At 50.9% G+C, this 20,717-nt stretch overlaps 4 protein-coding genes across 4 annotated transcripts; 1 reads left to right on the forward strand and 3 right to left on the reverse strand.

Annotated features, from left to right (window-relative positions):
- Positions 1-241: 241 nt before the first annotated feature.
- J7337_007831 (uncharacterized protein) lies at positions 242-1,339 on the forward strand (the record flags this gene model as incomplete). Its single annotated transcript, XM_044825458.1, has 2 exons — positions 242-261; positions 298-1,339. 2 exons carry the CDS (start codon positions 242-244, stop codon positions 1,337-1,339), a joined length of 1,062 nt encoding a protein of 353 aa, XP_044681115.1.
- A 564-nt stretch (positions 1,340-1,903) lies between these two features.
- J7337_007832 (uncharacterized protein) lies at positions 1,904-3,386 on the reverse strand (the record flags this gene model as incomplete). The annotated part of the gene is made up of 4 exons (XM_044825459.1): positions 1,904-2,074; positions 2,125-2,316; positions 2,495-3,292; positions 3,348-3,386. The coding sequence occupies 4 exons, from the start codon at positions 3,384-3,386 to the stop codon at positions 1,904-1,906; spliced, it is 1,200 nt and encodes a 399-aa protein (XP_044681116.1).
- Positions 3,387-3,946: 560 nt separating this feature from the next.
- J7337_007833 (uncharacterized protein) lies at positions 3,947-5,179 on the reverse strand (the record flags this gene model as incomplete). The annotated part of the gene is made up of 4 exons (XM_044825460.1): positions 3,947-4,075; positions 4,127-4,587; positions 4,649-5,058; positions 5,109-5,179. 4 exons carry the CDS (start codon positions 5,177-5,179, stop codon positions 3,947-3,949), a joined length of 1,071 nt encoding a protein of 356 aa, XP_044681117.1.
- Positions 5,180-6,223: 1,044 nt separating this feature from the next.
- J7337_007834 (NRPS protein) lies at positions 6,224-20,534 on the reverse strand (the record flags this gene model as incomplete). The annotated part of the gene is made up of 2 exons (XM_044825461.1): positions 6,224-20,137; positions 20,196-20,534. The coding sequence occupies 2 exons, from the start codon at positions 20,532-20,534 to the stop codon at positions 6,224-6,226; spliced, it is 14,253 nt and encodes a 4,750-aa protein (XP_044681118.1).
- Positions 20,535-20,717: the final 183 nt, after the last annotated feature.

The following is a 20,717-nucleotide window of genomic DNA, read 5'->3' on the forward strand; positions in this document are numbered from 1 at the left end:
ACGTGTCATTTAGTTGATATATGTCGTGGAATATGATATGATTCCAAACACCGAGGGCCGGGAATATCACCAGAATAAAAGAGGGTTTAGCTGGCCGAGCTATCTAGGCCAGATAAAGGAATTCCTGTCCGTGCCCAGGTCCTAAAACTCATCGTTCTCAGCCACTATTCTCTACTTTGCTTTTCAGTCCAGATCGACTATCCATTTGCAGTCCACTTCACACTTAATTATACCTTCCGCTATGGCATCTTCCGAAGATCAGTGTGAGGTACCCGAGCTGCTTACCCGCTTTACTAGCTGGAAGCATCCTCAGACGGCCCACATATTCCAGTACTCCAGACAGAGCTGTGACCGCTCACTCAAGGAAGTCTCTCAAAATGAAGTTATCTCGCGCAATGGCGAATTTGCCGCATGCGGAGGTCTCTACGGAAGCTGGGTCTACCCCGGTGGCGACGCTGAGAGGATCAAAGTCGTTGCCGACTTTTATTCGGCCTGGGTCTTTCTAGATGATCTCATCGACAATAGCATTGACATGAAGTATACATGCGATGTGCTTGACGACATCAAGGCCCGGGTGACAGGTCCTCTCAAGGGAGATCAAGGCCTCGACCATTTGTTCAGGCTCTGGAGCCATGAGGGCTGGAACAGCGAACTCCTCCAGCTCGCAAAGGCTGAAATAGATCTCTGGCTCCATTGTACCCAGGCTCTTCGCAAGATTGAAGTGGAACAAGAACCGGTCTCTGTGGAGGAATACTTGACCTACAGGCAAACCAACGCCGCAATGGGTCTCATGTTTCTCATCGTGCCATTCACGCGACCAGACCTTACCGACGACCTACTCCGTCTGCGCAAATGGTCACCGGATACTCTGAAGAACATTTTCAGCTACAGCGGCCGAAATATGGGCGTAATTCTCGACCTCTACAAGCTCAATGCGGACCATGCCCAAATCACGGAGTACAGCCACATCGCTGCAATTATCCAACAGAACTCCGACACCCGCATGGACTTCCAGCAAGCTGTTGACGCCTCGGCTGAGATCTTCCATGAGTACGAGGACAAGCTTGCCGTCGAGTTCGCCAACGTGGCTACCTTGAGCCCCCGACTCGCCAAAGCGTTGGAGGATGTTCACGCTGGCAGCATCGCTTGGCTCAACCTTATGCGCGGTCGCAGATACGTCAAGAAGACCCAGTCACGACGTCACGGCTATAGCGCAATGATCGCTGCGATCATCATCTGTGGGCTCCTCCTGGCTGTTGTTCTTATTCTCTGGCTATGGCCTTCTTTGTGGTCTCATTATGTTCCGGTTGGAGGCAGACAGATCTTTGCGGAGATGTAATCCAATACACGGGATTGGAAACCATGGTGGTAGAGATTTCATTTTTATTTCACGACATATAACGACATTGGGCGGCTAGCGTGACTGAATTAGTTTACTGAAGTTTGCATTAAATATCACATGTTCATACCGAGGTCGATCAAATCTGCAGGGGTGAAAACGTGACATGTCAAGTGCTTCTTCTGATACACCAAGGTAAAATAATTACAGAAGCCATTTACAATTATCACCAATTCACCAGGTAACATATAAAAGTACAATTTTGAAGACAAGGAGAAAATCACGAAAATCAAGAAAAATTTGCCTTGTTTGGCCATTATGATTTTTTATGCGATGTTGGATCTCTATGGCCAATCTGTCTTACCGAATAGCTTTGAGTACTGCCCAAAACGGCTGCTTGTCCCACAGCATGTACGCTTTCTGTTTAGTAGTCCACCCTCGGCCTTCCGGCACTGACTCAATGTCAAAATTGTAAACGAGGCGCGCCAATGCCAGGCGTGTTTCAGCCCAGGCGAGACTACAAGATCAGCTCAACGATCGGATGGTGAGTTAAGATAAGGACACTTACTTGCGACCAGGACAATTTCCGTGCCCCAAACCAAAGGGCTGGAACGTATCAAAACGGTCTTCAGAGAATTCGGGGTCCTTCATAAAACGCTCAGGATGATATTCGAGAGCCTTATTGAAGTGTCGCTCAGAGTGGTTGGTGGCCCACGAAGCAACAGCGACAACCGTCTAACTCGATCAGCTTTCATGGATAAGTAACAGACACATTCTTGACTCACATTCTCTGGCACAGCATGGCCAGCGATGACTGCGCCCCCATGGGGGACGACTCTTGGTAACGCAGGCGGGACTGCAGGAAAACATCGTAGGGCCTCATTCAAGCAGGCAGCGAGGTAGGGCAATTGGTTGACAGACACTATTGTGATATCCTCCTCGTTCTTGAAGGTTGATCGAACTTCCTCAGACAGTTTCTGCAATTTGGCTGGATTGTCAGTCAGCAGAGAGACTGCGGCTACCAACAAAGTAACAGAGCTCTCGGAGCCTGCTGTGATCAATATCGTGGCATTCTCCATAAGCTGAGCAAATGTCTTCAATGGCAGTCTCGTTAGTGCGCCGATTGTAAAATGACAAGAAAGGTGAAAGACATACCAGAGGCGGCTTTCGGTCAAGAAGGGGTTGGAAGATGTCCAGTCTTGGCTTTTCCACCTTGATGCGAGCCTCGACCTTCTCCCTTGTAAGGTGTTCGTGCAGTATCTTTCCCCTCAGAAGGGAACTGCCTGACAAAACATGGACAATTCGTTGAAGCCCCAGGTACATCAATACCTGCATAATGGCAAACTCTCTAACATTCTGGCTCACTGCTTTGACCCAAGGATGGTATTGCTCAGATTCAAGGCCCCCAAAGTCGGATCCAAAGCCAAGGTTTCCGATGATATCGAAAGTGTAGTGGTTAAACCATTCGCGCAGATTGACAGGCTTTCCATCCTTGGAGGCCTCAGTCAGTTTGCGGATGAGTGTATCCGTATATCCTTGGATAATGGGCTCCTGGAACTGCAGCGATCGTTCTGAGAAGGCTGGCGAGAGCTGCCGCTTCATAGAATCATGATACGGCCTATCTAACGAGACAAAGGTCTCTGGAGCGCTTGGGCCAGCCCATTGATAGAATCTGTCATATCTGGCGAAATCGCCAAGCCGAGCTGAGCCTCCATGAGCGACATATATGTCTCTCCATGCCTCTGGGTCTATGAAAGACAGCTCGTTAGGCCGGATGCGCACAACAGGGCCATATTGCTTGTGAAGACGTTCAGTCTCGAACAAAAGCTCTCCACGCAAGAACTTGTAGTGACGGTACAATGGCGAAGCCCGACAGAGAAGCGGACCAGGAAAGTTACGCAGCGGGTGCAGGAAGATGTTATACACCACGTATCCAATGCAGAGGACTGTCGTCTAGGCGATAATTAGCTTAGAACGTAGAGGAAAAGCCGTCGTGTCTGAGACATACAGCAGCGACGCCTCCAGCTAGAATCGAGACACTAAGCATGGTGGCTACAATGAAGCAATGCTTTTACTGGCGATAGCATGAGAACGAGAACAGTAGATCATCCAGCTAACCGATCTTGGTGAGGTTTTATTGAACTGCAATCGGAACTCATGGAAAATAATGTGATCCCCGCTTCCCCATTGCATGCCTAGCGCGTTTTTAACGTTGTCAACATCATTTTCTGAGATTCTCTTATCATTTATGACTAGACAAGGGTTGACTCTCCAAAGACTGATCTTACGAACTCAACAGCCGATGTGTGCATTTACAAATACGTGGCTCGCTATTAGAGGCTGGGGGGATTTTGGTGTGAGTGGGTATGTAAGGGAGGACCAACATGCATAACAAACAGGATATGGAAAAGCTTAGAACCAAGACTTCGAGTGGGCTCCACTTCCCGCAAGAGCCCAATAAACCAGCAAGGGTAAGAAGAATCGGAAATAAGTTCTCTTTTAGGACAAGACTGTATCTAAGTTAGATTGGCCACGGACATTGGAGAAATAGCAGTCTGATATAAAGGGCCTATGTACGGTATCTAGCTGCTGTATTTCCACTGATCCTTAGCGGCGGTTAATGGTGTTCAAGGTGGAAGTATACGAGGGCTTCTTCTGGAAGTTGTCATTCCAAAGGAGAGCAGATCCCTCACCGGGGAAAGTTCCGGGGACCCAAGAGTACTTATCAGAGATACCCTGCAAGCGATTAGTACGAAAGAAATCAAGCATGTGAAGCGATAAACATACCCAAACGGTGATACCAACGCATCGCTTAACATCCATGCAAGAGCCAACGATTCTGGCATATGCATCGGCATTGGTCTGGAGCTTCTGCTGGGTAGCAGGAGTGTTCATGCGAATGTCCAACTCAGTGTAGGCAACGTCGACGCCCAGATCAGCGAGGCCCTGGAGGACGGAAGCCAGCTTGGCTCGCGAGGGGGTAGGGGTGTTTTGGGTAGGAGTGCTCTCGCTGGTCATGTGAGCCTGCAGACCGATGCCGTCGATGCGAAGACCGTAGGACTTAACGAGTCTGGCGATACGCTTGGCTCCCTCAGTCTTGGCGTTGCCGTACTCGAGGTTGTAGTCGTTGTAGTAGAGCTTGGTGGTGGGGTCTGCTGCCAGGGCCATGCGGAAGGCGATGGGGATGTAGGCCTCGCCAATGACGCGGAGGAAGACGCTGTCACGGTAGGTTCCATCCTCGTTGAGAGCTAAATGATTGGTTAGCCTTCCCAAAGTGTCTAAGAGCCTCATCATGAAAGTTTAACTTACCCTCGTTGACAACATCCCAGTGAGTGCACTTTCCACGGTAACGTCCCATGACGGCGTTGATGTGATCTCTCATCACAGCCTGCAGAGTCTGGTTGTTCCAGTTGCCGTTAGCAACCCACGATGGGAGCTGGCTGTGCCAAACAAGAGTATGGCATCGCAGCTCGTAACCTCGCGAGGTGGCGGCGGCAGCGTGCTGATCAGCAGGACCCCAGTTGAATTGGCCACGGTTGGGCTGGATGGCCTCCCACTTCATAGCGTTCTCTGGGGTGATGGAGCCAATTTCATTCTTGTTGTTGATGATGTTGGTCTCTCCCTGATCATTGCGCACGGTGAGAGCAGTACCGAAGTACTGCTTGCCAGCGGCCTTCATGGCAGCATGGAGGCCAGTGGCCTGTCGTGCCTCGACATCACTGGCTGTATGTGAGCGATGCTATGGCCATTCTCATAGTATATGACTTACGGAACGGGGTTGGCAACGGCGAAGCCATTGAAAGCGGCCAAGGCCACTGTGGGGATGAGACTGAAACGCATTTTTGCAGCTTGTGATAGTGACTGAAGAACGAGACTTAGATCTGTCTGCGATGAGCCAGAACATCTCTCTAAATTCAGCGATTCAACTCATATTATATATCAAAACTGTTCATGATGTCAATTACCTAATGTTTCCCGGCTAAATCGATGTCTTGGTCGTTTCACATCTCGCGGCACTCTCTCTTATCCTAGATGGCTAAAACCAGGTCCGGGGTTATTAGCCGGCTCGGCATAGCCAAATCAGCAGACAGAAAACGTGTTTCTATGCAAGCATATGCTATTTGTTTGTTCCTTGCATGAATACGGTAGATTAAAAGAATTAGACCGTATGTTTGATGTCAGTCAAGACCTAAGAAACGCGTGCAAGAATTGGATATGTGCTTGAATACAGGTCAAATTCGTGCAAAGCAACGAGCTTGTAATTCAACAACTAGTCTACTTATATTATAGAAGAGCGATTGTACCACTTCAGTAACTGGAGTCTCATTATCATCTATCAGTATATTCTCTTTCCCCGGATAATGGCCTCGACTCAACTCCATGAGAGCCGAGGCTAGCTGAACCAAGAGCCATGAATTCCAGATGCCAAGTGACCCTTCAATTACAGGCTAATACCAAAATCCTTGACTCCCCACAACAGACCAGATCATGTCCGGGGTATGATCATGAGACTTTGAAGCTTAATTGTTATTGATGCGGTATTCGGATCGCGCCTGGGGATGAATACGATGATCGACGCGGAGTGTGAGCCTCCGACTACCGAATTCGTGTTTGGTGAGTGTGGGGAAATCTGCCGTGAATAACCGGCTGAACGGTTAGCGTTGGCAGTATGGCCAATTAGGCTGTCGGCTGCCATTATGTCAGCCTTTTTCGTTAAGCGGTGAGCGCGTCAACGCGTTAAGGACGCGTCAGATATAGGGTATGACGACAATAATTGTGTTAGAACAGCTGTGCTTTTATGTAAATAAATAACTAATCTAGATGTTGACAGGAAAAAAGAAATAAAATTACATTAAAGACGTTTACATGGAACCGAATTATTAATCAACCCTCTCGTGCTAAAACTTTAGAAAGCTCAGTAAGAAAATAATCCACTAACGCAGCAGCCTTTGTAGATTCCCCTTTGAATTGTAACTTATCGCCACTCGCAGAAACGGTGACATCACCACTTTCGCTAACAATAACATTAAAGAAGCAATGGTGATCAGGTAAATGAGCAATGCCAAGTCCGTCAATGGTAGAAACCGTAGATGACGGCTCTGTAGCGGTGAAGTAGTCAGAAGCGAGTGGCCCAGGGAGCCTATACCTTTCCAGAACCTTAGGCCTATCTGTGGAATCCCCGTTCTGAGATACTACATGGTCGCGTCGGTAGATGATGTTCAAGTGCGAATTGAACTTGGGACCCAGCTCTCGAACACCATCTGCCTGACTGAAGCAATTGAGCTGCGCGAGATGGCCCTGGATGAAGCCGAGTAGCTGTTCAGTCGAGGACTCCAAGTCAATAGAGAATGGCGTTACAGAAAGAGTTGGGATGCTCGCATCAGTCAGATCTAGGGTTTGCGTGCCATCAGGTGATGAAAGAGATCGAGAAGCATGGTTGAGACCAAAAGTAGGCTTGGTTCGCTGAGTGAAGTGCTGGAGGGTCCTTGCGTAGGACAGAATGAGAGCTGCAGAGACCTCTGAGCTACTCTTCTGCAACAGCGACTTGATGCTATTCTGAGGGGTGGTGTTGGAGCTCGTCTTGAACTGAGGGCCATGCGCTGATAGAACAGTATGCTGAGCGCTGTGACCCAATACCGTCTCTTGAGCACCGGAAAGATGTCGCCTCCAGTATGCTTCCTCGACGTCAGGTTGTCTGATTGCTCTGACACTCTGAACAACTTGCTCCAGTGATTGACGCGGCTGTAGGATCTTGCCCCTGCTGAGAAGATCGTTGATGTCGTGCTCAATCGCCTTGATACTCCATGCGTCGTAAAGTGCATGATGGAGTCTCAAGACAACCGCTTTGCCGTCTGCAGCTTCCAAGAAAGAGAAGCGGATTGGAGGCTCCTTCAATTCAGATGCCTTGGCATTTTCCTGGCTCACATGCTCCGCGATCAGCTCCTCGACAGCCTTCGACGAGTCTGACAGGGCTCTGAAGCGCGAGCGGGCTGACCATTGCTCTGACAGAGTGACTTGGTACAGTTCGGTAGCGGTCGCTCCTGTTGCAAAGGTGGTTCGGAGGATATCGTGGGCCTTGACAAGCTCAGAGCAACAGGCCGCAACTTGTTCCTTGTCGAAGGCATCCGGTAGTCTGTAAACCCACGGGGCCTCAAAGAATCTCTTCCCGTTGTGCAACCAAAGCTCAAGGTGGGAGCGCTGACCGGGCAAAGCTGGGACGATAGACTTGATAAGATGTTCCGGCTGTCCAAGGGCCTTAGCTATCGCCGACTTCAAACCTTCTCGAAGAGGCTCCGGTTGATGCCGGGCGCCATCTTTTGTTGGCTTGCGCGAAGATGCTGGGCGGGTGATGATGTCGCGAACACTGGCACCCTTCATGATCTCAAGGACACTGGCACTAAGTCCAAGTTGCTGTTTCAGAAGCTTCGATAGTCGAATGGCCAATATCGAGTCCAGTCCAACACTGATGAGTCTCGTGTTGTAACCGATCTTCTTCCCACCTCGCCTTGTACCAACAACCGCCTCGACAAGCTTCAATGCTGCATCCGCTGTTGGAGTCGAGCCATTCATATCAGGCTCCGTCGCATCGATCTTTGACTCTTGAGGTGGCGCGTTGTTGACTGTGTTGAGGGACTTGGTGTCAACGACAGGCATGTCAAGTTCATCCAGAACGTGGTCCAAGGCTGCACTCAGACTTTTGCCCAGTGAATCAACCTGTTCTTGAAGTAGCTTGGCCCTGAGCTTTCCATTGAGGATATTGTCCCTGATATGGAAGCTCACGATCAGAGGGTAGTCATCATAGGCTGGCCCAGTCGCGTCACCATCTTCAACCTGCACGGATTTGAACAGCTTCTCTGAGTCATCGCTGGCATTAAAAGACCCAAGAACTCCGTCAAATACGAACAGACTCTGGAAAAGGGCTGCTGGTGCATCTGCCTTATCATGCCCGGATCTCCAGAGCGCCTGGACCTTCCTCAGTGAAGCCATTGAATTGGTGCCTCTTGCACTGTCGATCTGCTTCTGCACAAGTGTTAAGGCCTGCGAGACACTGATGCAGCCGTCGGGATCACCAAGTTGCACTCTCATAGGCAACGTGTTGATGACGGGGCCAACGATGCCAACATCATCATCGGCATCCGTTGAAACAACCTCTCCATACACAACGTCACCTTGTCTATAGAGGGACTCGCACAAGACCTTGATCCAGGACAGTTGAAGTGCTGCTTTGACGGTCACGCCGAGATCTTGGCATCTAGACTGGAGAAGCGACAGTTTGCTCGTATCCAAGCTGAAATGGACCGCAGATGATGCTTTGAGATCATCGCTGGGGAAGTCGAGGGGTGTATACGTGTAGTCGCGAATGGAATCTGTCCAATAGGCAATTGAAGTCCGCTGTGCAGAGGCAACAGTCCTTGCAAACGGTCTGTACAGATGCTTGGGCTCGTCGACGCCTTCAGTGAGATCATTGTTGAGATGTCGACGGTAGTGGTCTTGGAGGATACTCCAGACAGACTGGATAGATGCTGCATCATAGAGAGCATGATGGATTCGCAAATGAACTCGACCAGGCACTGTTGGTTGAACCTCCCAGTTGACACGGTCGCTCTGCTCAGTAGGAGAAACGATACCAACCCAAGGCGACTCATCGTCATCGGTGAAAATGAATCGGGTCCTGAGGATCTCACATGCTTGGACAGTGTCTTTCACAGCAGCGAAGAACTTGTCAAGACTGGGTGTATCATGCGCAAGAGCATAGTTCGAAAGTTGGACGGCATGGACATACGTATATGCATCGCCATTAGTGGCGAGAGATGCACTAAGCATGCCCTCTTGAAGCGGTGTTGCGATGAACATGAGACTCTTAGCTAGACGCTCAATGCTTCTGTCATAGAGCTCAGTGTCACTTAACTTGCTGCCGGTACGCTCGCTGCTGGATTGCCACTTGATGGTGTCAGCTGAAGCAGACTTTGCCTTTGCATCCTGCAGAAGCTGGGCGACGCCCTTGATGGTTCGTGCTTTGATCACGGCATGAGAAGACAGCTTGGTATTGTGTGACTTGTTGATCGACTTGACAAATGGAAGGACGGTGATAGAGTCAAGACCGAGCTGATACAGTGATGTTGAATCGGGCTTGGATGACAGGTCAGATGGATTGAGATGGACGAAGCGACTGAGGGCAGCTTTTACATCAGATAGTGCCTGATTGTAACTTGGTGTAGCTGTCGAGGTATTCTCGCTTCGAGAGCCATTAGAAACTTGGGCTGGTACAGTCTTTGCAGTGAGAGGTGAAGTAGCAACATCCGACACTTTGACAGTCTTGTCAGCGCAGCTGTACACAACCTTCTCAAAAATTTGGCCAACATCCTTGAGCTGCTCCACGTTCAAAGCTCCAGCAGAAGAAAGTGTTAACATGATCCTTCCATCAGCATGGAGATCCACGTCAAACGCTAAAGCCATGTCGGTACTGCTACTAGTAGGCAAAGCGGTCATCTGTCCTGGCTTGGCGCCACTGGATTCATTGGCAGACACGATATTGATACTCAAGAGACTGTCGAAAAGCTTGTCCTCTGATCCCGACCAGCGCTGTACTTTGTCGACGCTGGCAAGTGGCATGGCACCGTGGCAGACATCAAGGTGAGACTTGTGAACTCGCTGAGCCAGCTGGGGCAGAGTCTCATCGATGCTGTTGATGGTAGCGGCTCGAATGAGAGTGTTGAGGCATGGGCCAACAAAGTTATCAACATCTTTGGCAACACCATCTAGCAATGGCCGAAGTGACATAATGAAGCCGTAGACAACAGACGACTTCTTGGTGAGCTGGGCGAGGCACAAGGTGACAGCCAGCTGGAACGCGGAAGACGCCGATACCGTTCCTTCAGGCCCGGCGGAGTGAGCTTTGAGTCTGGCGTTAAGCTCGGAAGTAGTGTACCCAAGACAAAGAGTCTGACGAGCCATGGTACTACTCGCGTTGTTATCATCAATAGCTCCAACTCGGCATGGTTGAACACCCTGCAATTGTTGTTGCCACGATCGTCTTGTAGCATCGAGCTGCTCGTTCGATAGGCTGCAGTGATTCGAGATGGAGGACAAGGCTGCTAAGCTACTGGCTGCAGCAATTGGAGACGTCTGGCTGTTGTAGGCCGCTTCAAGCTTGCTTTTGAGGGACTCGATAGCAACACCGTCGAATAATGCATGGTGGATGTTGAGTGTCACGATGGTCTCGTCTCCATTGATTTCGGAAAGCTGTAGTCTGATGGGAGGTCGTGTATTCATCTGAGACACAATATCCGCTGGATGCCCATGATCACCAAGAGGAGAAGATGGCAGCGACCGAAGAACGATCTGGAAGATCTGGCCATCATCTTCACGTTGAAGGAAGCAAGTTCGGAGCATCGCTTCCGATGCGATGACTTCTTCAGCGATCTTCTTCCATCTGTTGATGTCTGTGTTGGGACTGAGGCGGTAGCTGAACTGTGCCACGTATGGTACGTTGTGTCCTTCGGTGTTCTCTCTTTCATTGAAGGCACTAAGCCAAACGAGGGAGCGCGCGATGAGAGCAGACTGGAGAGGAAGACAAGGAAGAACGGCTTCGATGTTAGTTAAATCTAGACCTCCTGGAAGGGGACCGAGGTCTGATGCGCTGAAAGTCGGTATGTGTAGATCGTCCGTGGATGGAGGTGTGGACAGAGCTGTGCTCTTATTCGGGCTGCCACTCTCTTGTTCATCGGCAAGTCTTGTAATATCTGCAACTGTGCACGATGAAGAGAGGAGGTGTGTCATCCTCAACTGAGAAAAGCCGCGTTTTCTCAAAAGAGAGACTAAGTTCACCGCTGAAAGACTGTCGACACCAAGACGTTGGATGCCGCTGGTGCTTGACGCCTTGACACTGCCACCAACGGCTTCTTCAATCGCCGCGACCACAATCGACTCCTTTACAGTCAAGCCAGCCGCAGATCCAGACACGTCTCCCGAGGTGCTGCCATAAGTCTCGTGATCCTGCTGACTAGCTACGAAGTCCTTTGCCAAACGTGCCAAGATCTTGGTATCGACCTTGCCAGAGGCGGCGAGGTATGGGATCTTGGAAACCCAGACCATTGTTGGTACCATGAAAGCAGGGAGCTTATCTTGGCACTCGTGCTCGATCATCTCGAGCAGTGAAGCCGACTCCTCATCTTGGACCTCAAGTAGCTCAACCTCCTGTTCAGCCGGACTCTTGGGACTACTAGTCGTCCTAGCGATGAAGCCAAGCAGCTGTTGTTGTTGATTCGAGCTATCACCTCCAGTGGAAGCAACCGCAGCTGCAAAGTCAAAGTCACCCTTGTCAGCGGCAACTTGCTTCAGGAAGCCAACGACCTCGTCAAGCTCAAGTCGCTGTCCGCGAATCTTAGTTTGCTGGTCAGCTCTGCCAAGGAACTCAAGCGATCCGTCGTTCATCATCCTCATCATATCGCCTGTTCGGTAGATTCTCTTGCTGGTGCCGTGGGGGAGAGAAATAGTCTGGAAGCTCTTGGCCTGTTCGATAGGACGGTTGAGATAGCCCATTGCCACTTGAGGACCAGCGATGCAGAGTTCACCTGGCTGACCTCTTCTAGCAATGACAAGATTGTCATCATCGGTGTTGGGACATAGAAGTAGAGCTTCAAGGCCTTGTAGAGGAAGGCCAAGATTCCGAGCGTTGGAGTCTTGATGCACAGCATGGCCCAAACATCCAATGGTTACTTCTGTAGGACCATAGAAGTTGAAGAGAACAGCCCGATCGTCCGCTGTATCTGAGACTCGCGTCTGGGCCCAGGTGTTCAAAAGCTCATTCGAAGCCTTCTCTCCGCCAGTAGTAACTACTCTCACAGATGGAACATCCTCAGGTCGTAGCCTCAATTGGCTCAACACCGAGGGAACAGATCCGAAGTGCGTAACCTTCAGCTCATTGATCAGCTCCTTCAGATTCGCCATCATAGCCGTGCGGTCCTTTCCAATGACGACCCGGTGGCCAAGATGCCAGGGCACGAACAGTTGTGTCAGATGAGGATCGAAGGCGCGGGAAGTCAGGTTGAGATACTTCCCAGTACCGCCTAGCCTTGCAGTAGCAGGCGAGTGTTCCATCAATCGAGTGCTGAATGCAGAGATGAAGTGACAGAGGTTGCTGTTGGAAACTCGAACGCCCTTGGGACGACCAGTAGATCCAGAGGTGTAGAGGAGATAACCGCCAGTGCTGGTTGGCGATGGGATCTCAGATACCGGCCAAGACAGAATGGTATTGATGTCATCATTCGCGTCAGGGAGCAACAGCAGAGGAGGATCGTTGGCATCGCCGAGTCCCAAGTCTTTGAAAAGCTCATCGGTTGTAATGACAAGCTTGGCACCCGCATCTCGAATAAGGAGCTGTTTGCGAGCTGAAGGCAGTTCCTCATCGACGGGAAGATACACGAATCCAGCACGGAAAATGGCCAGAGTGACTGCCAAGGAATTGATATCTCTACCAAGGCACATAGCTACAGGGTCATCAGGCTGTAGACGAGCCTCATGCTGGATCAATCTCGAAGCTATGGTATTGGTGAGCTTGTCGAGATGGGCATACGTGATGGTCTTTGAAGAAATCTCCTCTTCGTCATCTGAGGATTGAAACATAACTTCCTCAGCGGCGATCCAATCTGGATGCTCTGATGCGTGAAAGGAAACGTGTTCCGACGGATTGACAGCTTCGGTCTCTTCGCTGGAAGCTTCGCCACTGATGGATAGAAGACTCTTGCTCATTCTGTTCTGTAGCTGAGTCAAAGGTGCTTTCGGAGCCTCGGTCATGGCTTGCGCTTGGGCAAGGATCTGATCCAACAAAAGGTCCAACTGAGCCTGAGAAATGCGACGTCCATCTCCAGTGAGCTCAATCGTTCCATTCGCCTCAAAGATGTTCAGCGCAAGGGGATGTTCAACGTTGAGCGACAATGCCTGGCCAACCTCCTTGAACATGGACTGACTTGCTTCAGCTTGGTTGTCATCTGATGCAGGGTGGTAGACAAAAAGACCTGGGAATGGTGCGTTGCTACTACCGCTTCCTCGATTGAGCATCTTCTTGATATCCACGGGATGAAGATTGTGTGTGCTCTGGAACATCTGTGCTGACTCGGAGGCCATCTCCTTCCACAGTTTCTCGGATGAAGGAGCGTTGGAGCGGACAATGAGAGGAAGGGTTGCTATCGCGGGACCAACAACTCGTGCGAGATCTGGGTGGAGGACTCTTTGAGAGATAGTGTGACCGAGGACAACGGCATCGAGTTCAAGGTATGAGGCGAGAACGCAGCCAAAGGCGGATTGGAGCAGTGTTGGAAGTGTAACTACCGAATTAGATTGGAGGAATGGAGCGGAAATGTCTTTCCTCGACATGAGTATCTTCTGAACCTGTTTCTGCCGGGACTGTGTGAGATCAGGGAAAGGTGCATTCAACATGCTTCCACTGGCCGTCTTACTGATCTCGTCCAGTCGACGACTCCACAGCGCAGCTGCTTCGTCTCTCTTCAGCGGAGTCGGTAACAGCCCCAGGCTGAGGCCAGCCTCAAACTGCACAACTCGGCCAACATCCTCGACAGACTCCATTTGATACAAGCTCGTGACAGTCTCCAAGAAGACATCGGAAGCTACGGCGTCGTAGAGGGCATGATGCATACTGAGCATCATCTTCTTGGTGTCTTCGATAAAGGTAACAGCCCATGGTGTCTCAATGGTAGTCGTTGGAGACAATTCAAGCTGCAGCTTCTTAGCCAGTTCACCGAGGCCCTTGTTCTCCTCAGAGCGAATCTGATACCAATGCAAGCTCGGATTCTCGCGAATCAACTGGAGGATCGTAGAGTGAACACCCTTCTCACGAGCCCAAGAAACCGTGTTGTCGCTGCCATCGATGTCTAGTTGCGTCAAGGGCACAAAGGCTGTTCGCAGGATGTCGAAGCGCTTAGCTGTGGCAGTCCAAGCTCTCTTCAACTGGCGTTCATCGACGTCGTCTAAGTGGCTGAGATCGAAGATACGATGGGCCCAGTAGGCTTGTGGCTCGAGCATGGTCTCAACAATGAGGGACTCTTGCATGGGTGTTGCGGGGAGGATGAACTGAGTATCAGGCGGACGCATGTCACCCTTAATGCTATCAGTAAGCGCATTCTTCATAGACGCGAGCCATGATGCTTCTGCCTCGCCTGCTTGAGTAGACTGGTCTATTTCAGCCTTCTTTGGCATCCGGCTGAGTATGACGTCGACCAGTTCTCCCAGTGACTCGCATCTCATGAGATCCAGAACTCCAACTTGACACTTGAGTTCTCGCCTCAGCAACCAAGCAAGCTTCGTAACTTGTAAGGAGCTGAGACCGAGACCTGCCAAACTGTCATCCGGAGAGAGTTTCTCCGTTGGGATGTTGAAATGCTCGGCGATTGTCTGCAGAATAGGTAACTGATCCTTCGTCCACTGTCGCTTGGCCTGATTTCTCTGCCCTTGCGATTGTGTCGAGTCATCTCTGCCAGCCAGCACATTCAGATCTGACTCGGCGTAGATAGCCTGCAGCGCCTTGCGATCAACCTTGTTAGAGGCAGTTCTCGGCATGGTTGTATCCAGAACAACAACGTGTCCAGGCACCATGTACGCAGGAAGAAGGTCCTTAGCTCGCTTGAACACCTGGGATCTGATCTCAGAAGTGTCGACGTTGCTAGCCTTGACAGAGACAAACGTGACAACGACTTTGTTGTTGTTACCAGCGGGTGCGCCCGGACGCTGAAGATACAATGTCTCGACATGTTCAACGGCGGCGTTGTCGTCCTTCAGACTTGCACACGCTGCACTGATCTCACTGAGTTCAATGCGGATGCCAGTGATCTTGACGAGATCGTCGTTTCGACCAAGAAACTCGAAGCCATGGTCGTTCAATCGCACAAGATCTCCAGTGAGATAAATACGCTCGTCGATGCCCGGGCCGCCCTGGATGAAAGCCTTGGTAGTCTTGGCCTCATTTGCAAGATATCCTTTGCCTACTTGTGCACCGCCCAAAGCAAGCTCACCAACTCCGTACCGAGGAACAAGCTCCCATCGCTTGGTGCCCTGGGAGGTCTCAACCTCACGAACAGCGTACGCTGTACAGTGACCCAGTGGAAAGCCAACATTGGCAGCCTTAGCCGTGTCTCTACTCCTTCCAAAGAACTGTCTCATCGTAGATACAACGGCGTTCTCAGCTGGGCCATACGTATTGTATGCGCGAGTCGTTACGTCAGGATGTGCCCAGGCCTCAGCGACGTCTTCCGTCAGCTTCTCGCCAATAAACGTCACGTACTGAAGAGTTGAACCCTTGAGTTCCTGTACTGCAATACTGGCTCCGAATGAAGGTGTCAGATGAGCGTGAGTGGGACGAGACTTCCAAATGAACTCCGTAAATGTGCCCAAGACCAGCTCTCGTGTACCGCTGATGACACTTCCAGCCAGGCCCCAGGTATAGAAGAGGTCTTGCACGAAGACATCAAAGCTGTAGGCAGAGAGCTGCAAGGTTCTGACCTGCTCACGATCATCGTGCTCGACGAGGACTTGCAGGTCGCGCATCGCTTGGGCTGCAGCACTGTGCTGAATCATGACACCCTTGGGCTCACCTGTTGTTCCGGAAGTCCACAGAAGATATGCCAAGTCCTGCCCTGTGATCTTGGAGACACCGTCGCGTGGTTTGGCTCGAACAGATGTGGTGTGGTCATTGTACTTGTCAACTAGAATGACTTGTACATCCTTGAGGGCGTCTTGAGCAAGGCAAGGCTCTACGAGGGCAAGAGACTCAGTTGTTGTAAGGATCACCTTGCTCTGCGCTCGAGCGATGAGAGACGTTCGACGTTGAACTGGAGATGTTGTGTCGATTGGACACCATGCAGATCCAGCCTTAAGAATGGCCAGGACAGCTACGTATAACTCGACACTGCGTTCCATACAGATTGGAATGATGTCAATATCTTGCTCGCGCAATATGTTCGCCAGACCGTTGGCTCTGGCATCAAGCTCTGCGTAGCCCATTTCAACGGGAGCAGAGTTGAGTGACGAGTAGAAGCTCAGTGCAAGAAGATCCGGCGTTGATGCAGCTTGATCCTCAAACTGAGCGTGCAGAAGCTGAGCCCTGTCGCCAACCTCTCTGGCTGCCTCATCCAAACCTTCTTCCACAACTGGGATCGTCCCCTCAGCAGACAACAGGCTTTTGTCAATGCGCGCCGGCAGACTCTGTACCAGGTCATCAGGCAGTGACTTCAAAATAGTCTCGGTGAGTGCGGCAAACTGCTTGACAATGCATGCTGCAGAAGTTTCTGAGAATGTCTCGTCGCGATACGTCAGCTTGAAGACGACATCATCGAATCTCCCATCCCTATCAGGCGAGTTCGGGTTCGTGGGGAAGACTTCAGCAAACATGGCAAAGTCGTAACGTATAGCAGGGTTTGAGATCTCAGTCCAGAGCAAGGGTGCCTTATCTGATCCATCATCTTCCGGTTGGGGATATGCTTGCAAGGCTAGTGCGGTGTTGTATGGGAGTGTGTTGAAGAGGCCAAAAGATGTGTGCCTGTGACTCTGGGCAAATCTGGAATGGTCCATCAAGCTGCTGACGAGCTGCTTAAGAGTCTGCACTTCAGGTAAGGCAACTCGGCAGGGTACAACAGAAAATGTTGGGCCGTGGACAAATTGATCATGACCTGAAAGAACGCTGCCAAAGGTGACATCGTCAGTGTCTGCCTCGGAGAGGATATGCAGAAGCATGGCCCAAGAGGCTTGAAGAGTCGTGAGCGGAGAGCCTCCCAGTGATCTGCTCTTACTCTCAAGAAGCTCCCAAAGAATCGGACTGGTGTGTTGTACCATAGCATGTTGACGAGTCTTGGTTGAAGTTGGCTTGACGTTGTTACCGCTGATGGCTCCAAGCGGCTCAGTTTCCCATCCTTCCAGACCCTTTTGCCACAGCTGGTCTGTCTTTAGATTGACATTGGATGCCCAATCGAAAACAGCGTCGAAGATCCCTTGACGTGGAAGCGGCTGAAGGCCATGGTATTGACGGGCGATGTCTGTCATAAGCACTTCAAGTGAAGGCCCGTCGCAGATGCAGTGCGCAGCGCTTAAGATCAGAAGACCACCACTTCCAGCCTCTTCGGGATCAATGATCTGTACATGGTACATCCTATGCGACTCGAGGCTGAGATCTTCCTCCGCAAGGTCCAGCCAGGCTTGCGCATCACCAGAGATACTGCCGGGGCTGGCTTTCCTGTGGGTGATCCGACCAGAGTTACTGCTTAATCTCTGCCATGCGTCTGGCGTCAAAACTACTTGCAGGAACGGTGAAAGGTCGTCGTCACAAGGGAGCATTGCCATTCGATAGATGGGCTGTCTCAACATCGTCGCCTCAACGGCGTCCTTGAGAGTTTGTACTGAGACATCAGGCTTGAGTCTAAGTGTGGTGTGGCTGATGTAGTTGCGCTTGTCCATGGCAAAGCTCACTGCCAGTTGACTCTGGGTACTAGTTGCAGGCAGAATCATCTCTATTCCGGACCCATTGAGGCCAAGCTTTTCCAGAACCTCGGATGTGTGCTTCGTGGAGAATGCCTCAAGTTGAGCCTTTGTCCTGGCTTGCTTGCCAGCTTTGGTGGTTGAAGCATCGGTCTCTTGACTGCCGGGGAAGAAAACAGAACGGATGGTCGCGCTGTTGTCGAGGAGAAGTGCCAGTGACGGCTGAAGTCGAGGGTCCTCGGAACCTGGCCAGCGCTTCCTGATGTCCCGCAAGATCCTCATCGCACGAAGACTGTCGATTCCTGCTTTAGCAAGGACTGTCCTTGCGGTGATGGATGGACCTGAGGTAGACGAGTCACTCAGAACATTTTCCACAATTGAGATGAGATCCTGCTCAAGCTCTGCATCTTGAGTATCTGTCAGAGGCTCAATGCTCTCGACCATACCGCGATTGGTAGATTCTCGGTCATCAAGCTCGGTCTTTAGCATCCCGTTGACCAACGCCAAAGCTGCTCTGCGATCTGCCTTGCCGGAAGTAGATCTGGGAAGAGCGTCGACGTGCAAGATCTTGAAAGGCCTCATGTAGTCAGGGAGATGATGCTGAGACGCCTCCATACACGCCTGGTATACAGACTCGAAGTCCTCAGTTGGATTAAGGACAACCAGACTCACGACCTTCTCTGAACCCGCTTCTGCACCCTGCTTCCACACGCAGGACAGAGTCTCCTTGACAGTAGGGACCTTAGTGGCCAGAACACTCTCAATCTCACCCAACTCCACACGTCGTCCACTGAGCTTAACTTGATCATCAGAGAGTCTGCCCAAGAACTCCACCATGGGAGAACCGGTCTTGTCCCAGACAATTCGAGCCCTGTCACCAGTCTTGTAGACGCGGCCCCATCGAGGGTCATCTCGGAATGCTGCGTCTGTTTCATCTGGCCGGTTCAGGTAGCCCACCTTGCTCACTTGAGGTCCAGTGATGATAAGTTCTCCCACTGCACCCATGGGGAGCGGCATCAAGCTACCGCCAGCTTGAGGAGTTGACTGGTTCTGGGCAATGAGAACACCGCAAGTTGCTAATGGCGTTCCGATGACAGACCCGCGCTGACCTTCAGGCACATGAGGCTGTGCAATACAGTAGATAGCCGTCTCGGTAGGTCCGTATCCGTTGTAAATGCCCTTTGGCACTTGGCTAGTTGCCTCCTTCGCGATTGAGTTGTAGGGAGCAAAGTTCTGGAGAAGCCGAGCATTCAAGGTCTCACCACCGACCATGAGTCCACTGATTGAAGAGGGATCTAGTAAGCTGGCGAAGCTAGGCGTGATATTGGTGATATCAGCCTCCAAGGTAGAAACAACCTTGCCGATGTTTTGTAGAGTGAATTCTCGAGGCGCACAGCAAAGCGTTGAGCCCGTACTAAGGGTCCAAAAGATCTCGAATAGCGAGATGTCGAAGGTCGGTGCAGCACCTTGGAACCACCTGACAGGCTTTGATGTAGAACACGCGAGGGGAAAACCGTAGTGAGCGCTCAAGGCAGAGACAGTGCATGAGGCTGAGAGATGGCTGACAGCCACTCCTTTGGGCAGTCCAGTTGTTCCTGATGTGTAGAGAATGTATGCTAGGTTGTTCGCACTCATTGGTACCGGTGTTGGCTGCTGCTCTGGTTCAGTATCGCAAGACTGCAGGAAAGGAGTCACATCGATAGCCTCTAACGAGAAATCGACGAAGCATGACGACTCCGATCCCAAGAAATTCGTTGTTGTGAGTAATGCAGATGGCTTCAAATCTGCCATCAAAGCGTCCTTTCTCTCTCTGGGTGCGTCCACGGCGATGGGACAGAAGGCTACTCCCGCCTTTAGAGCTGCTAGATAGGAGATGTAGAGTTCTGGACATGGGCCAATGAGCACCGCGATTGTTTTGAGAGACTGCGTCGATTCCTTGCAGGCCTTCGCTATCCTGCCCGCCAACGCTGTTGCTGCGTTTGCGATCTGACGATATGTAAAGATCACGCGCTTGCCACTTTCGAGGTCCGTCAGGTAGTCAATAGCGACTCTTTCGGGACTCTCAGACGCGCGCCTCTCAAACTGGTGATGAAGAAGTGAAGCCTTCGCACCATGGTTTGTCAAAGTCTCATCTTCGTGAGTGAGGGAGAGGGGCTCGGATCGTGGGGGGAAGTTGAGGACAGAAGGTTGGGTCCATTCGGATTCGGTAAGAATGTCATCTAGCATGCAACCAAGAAACCTCAGAGCAGACTCGGGAATGATACTAGCATCCGTTTTAAGTTGGGCATGGTGTTTTTCAAAGTGAAGTTGAAGGGTCTGTCCAGAACATCAGAATACAAATGACCGCTGACTTATTGAACTAGCATTAACTCACCTTGCCGTCGCCGATAGAGAAATCAGATGGAATATCCTGATGACTTTCAAGTTTAACAAAACGGAAGCTACCAAGGTCGTTTCCCTCGGAACTCGAATACTGAGCAAAGATGAAACCACCTCGCTTAGTGTCTTGAATGCAAAAGTTCTCCCCTTCATCGAGAACGACAAGATGAGATACAAGCTTCACAAATGCCTTGATGGCGGTTTCTTCATCAGGTCTTGGCTCAACAGAGCTGGTCCAGCTGATTGGCTGAGAAGCCTCTGTCGATTGCTGGTGAGTATGCAGTGGCCGAAGCTGCGTAACGGGAGGCCGAGTCATGGACATTGTGTCATCCATGATGTTGATAGTATCCTTGTCTTACACCGTGTTACAGCTGTCTGGTAGTTCGTGATACTCTGCCGTGGTGTTTACCAGGTCATCAAACAGACACAGGGTCTCTGTCGCAAACCACCAAATTACGTCGGCCGTTATCGCTCGGCAATCTTAGCACGGCAGTCAACCAGACTGATGACGATGTCC

Source organism: Fusarium musae, chromosome 5, assembly GCF_019915245.1.
Source record: "Fusarium musae strain F31 chromosome 5, whole genome shotgun sequence".
Classification (NCBI taxonomy): Eukaryota; Fungi; Ascomycota; class Sordariomycetes; order Hypocreales; family Nectriaceae; genus Fusarium; species Fusarium musae.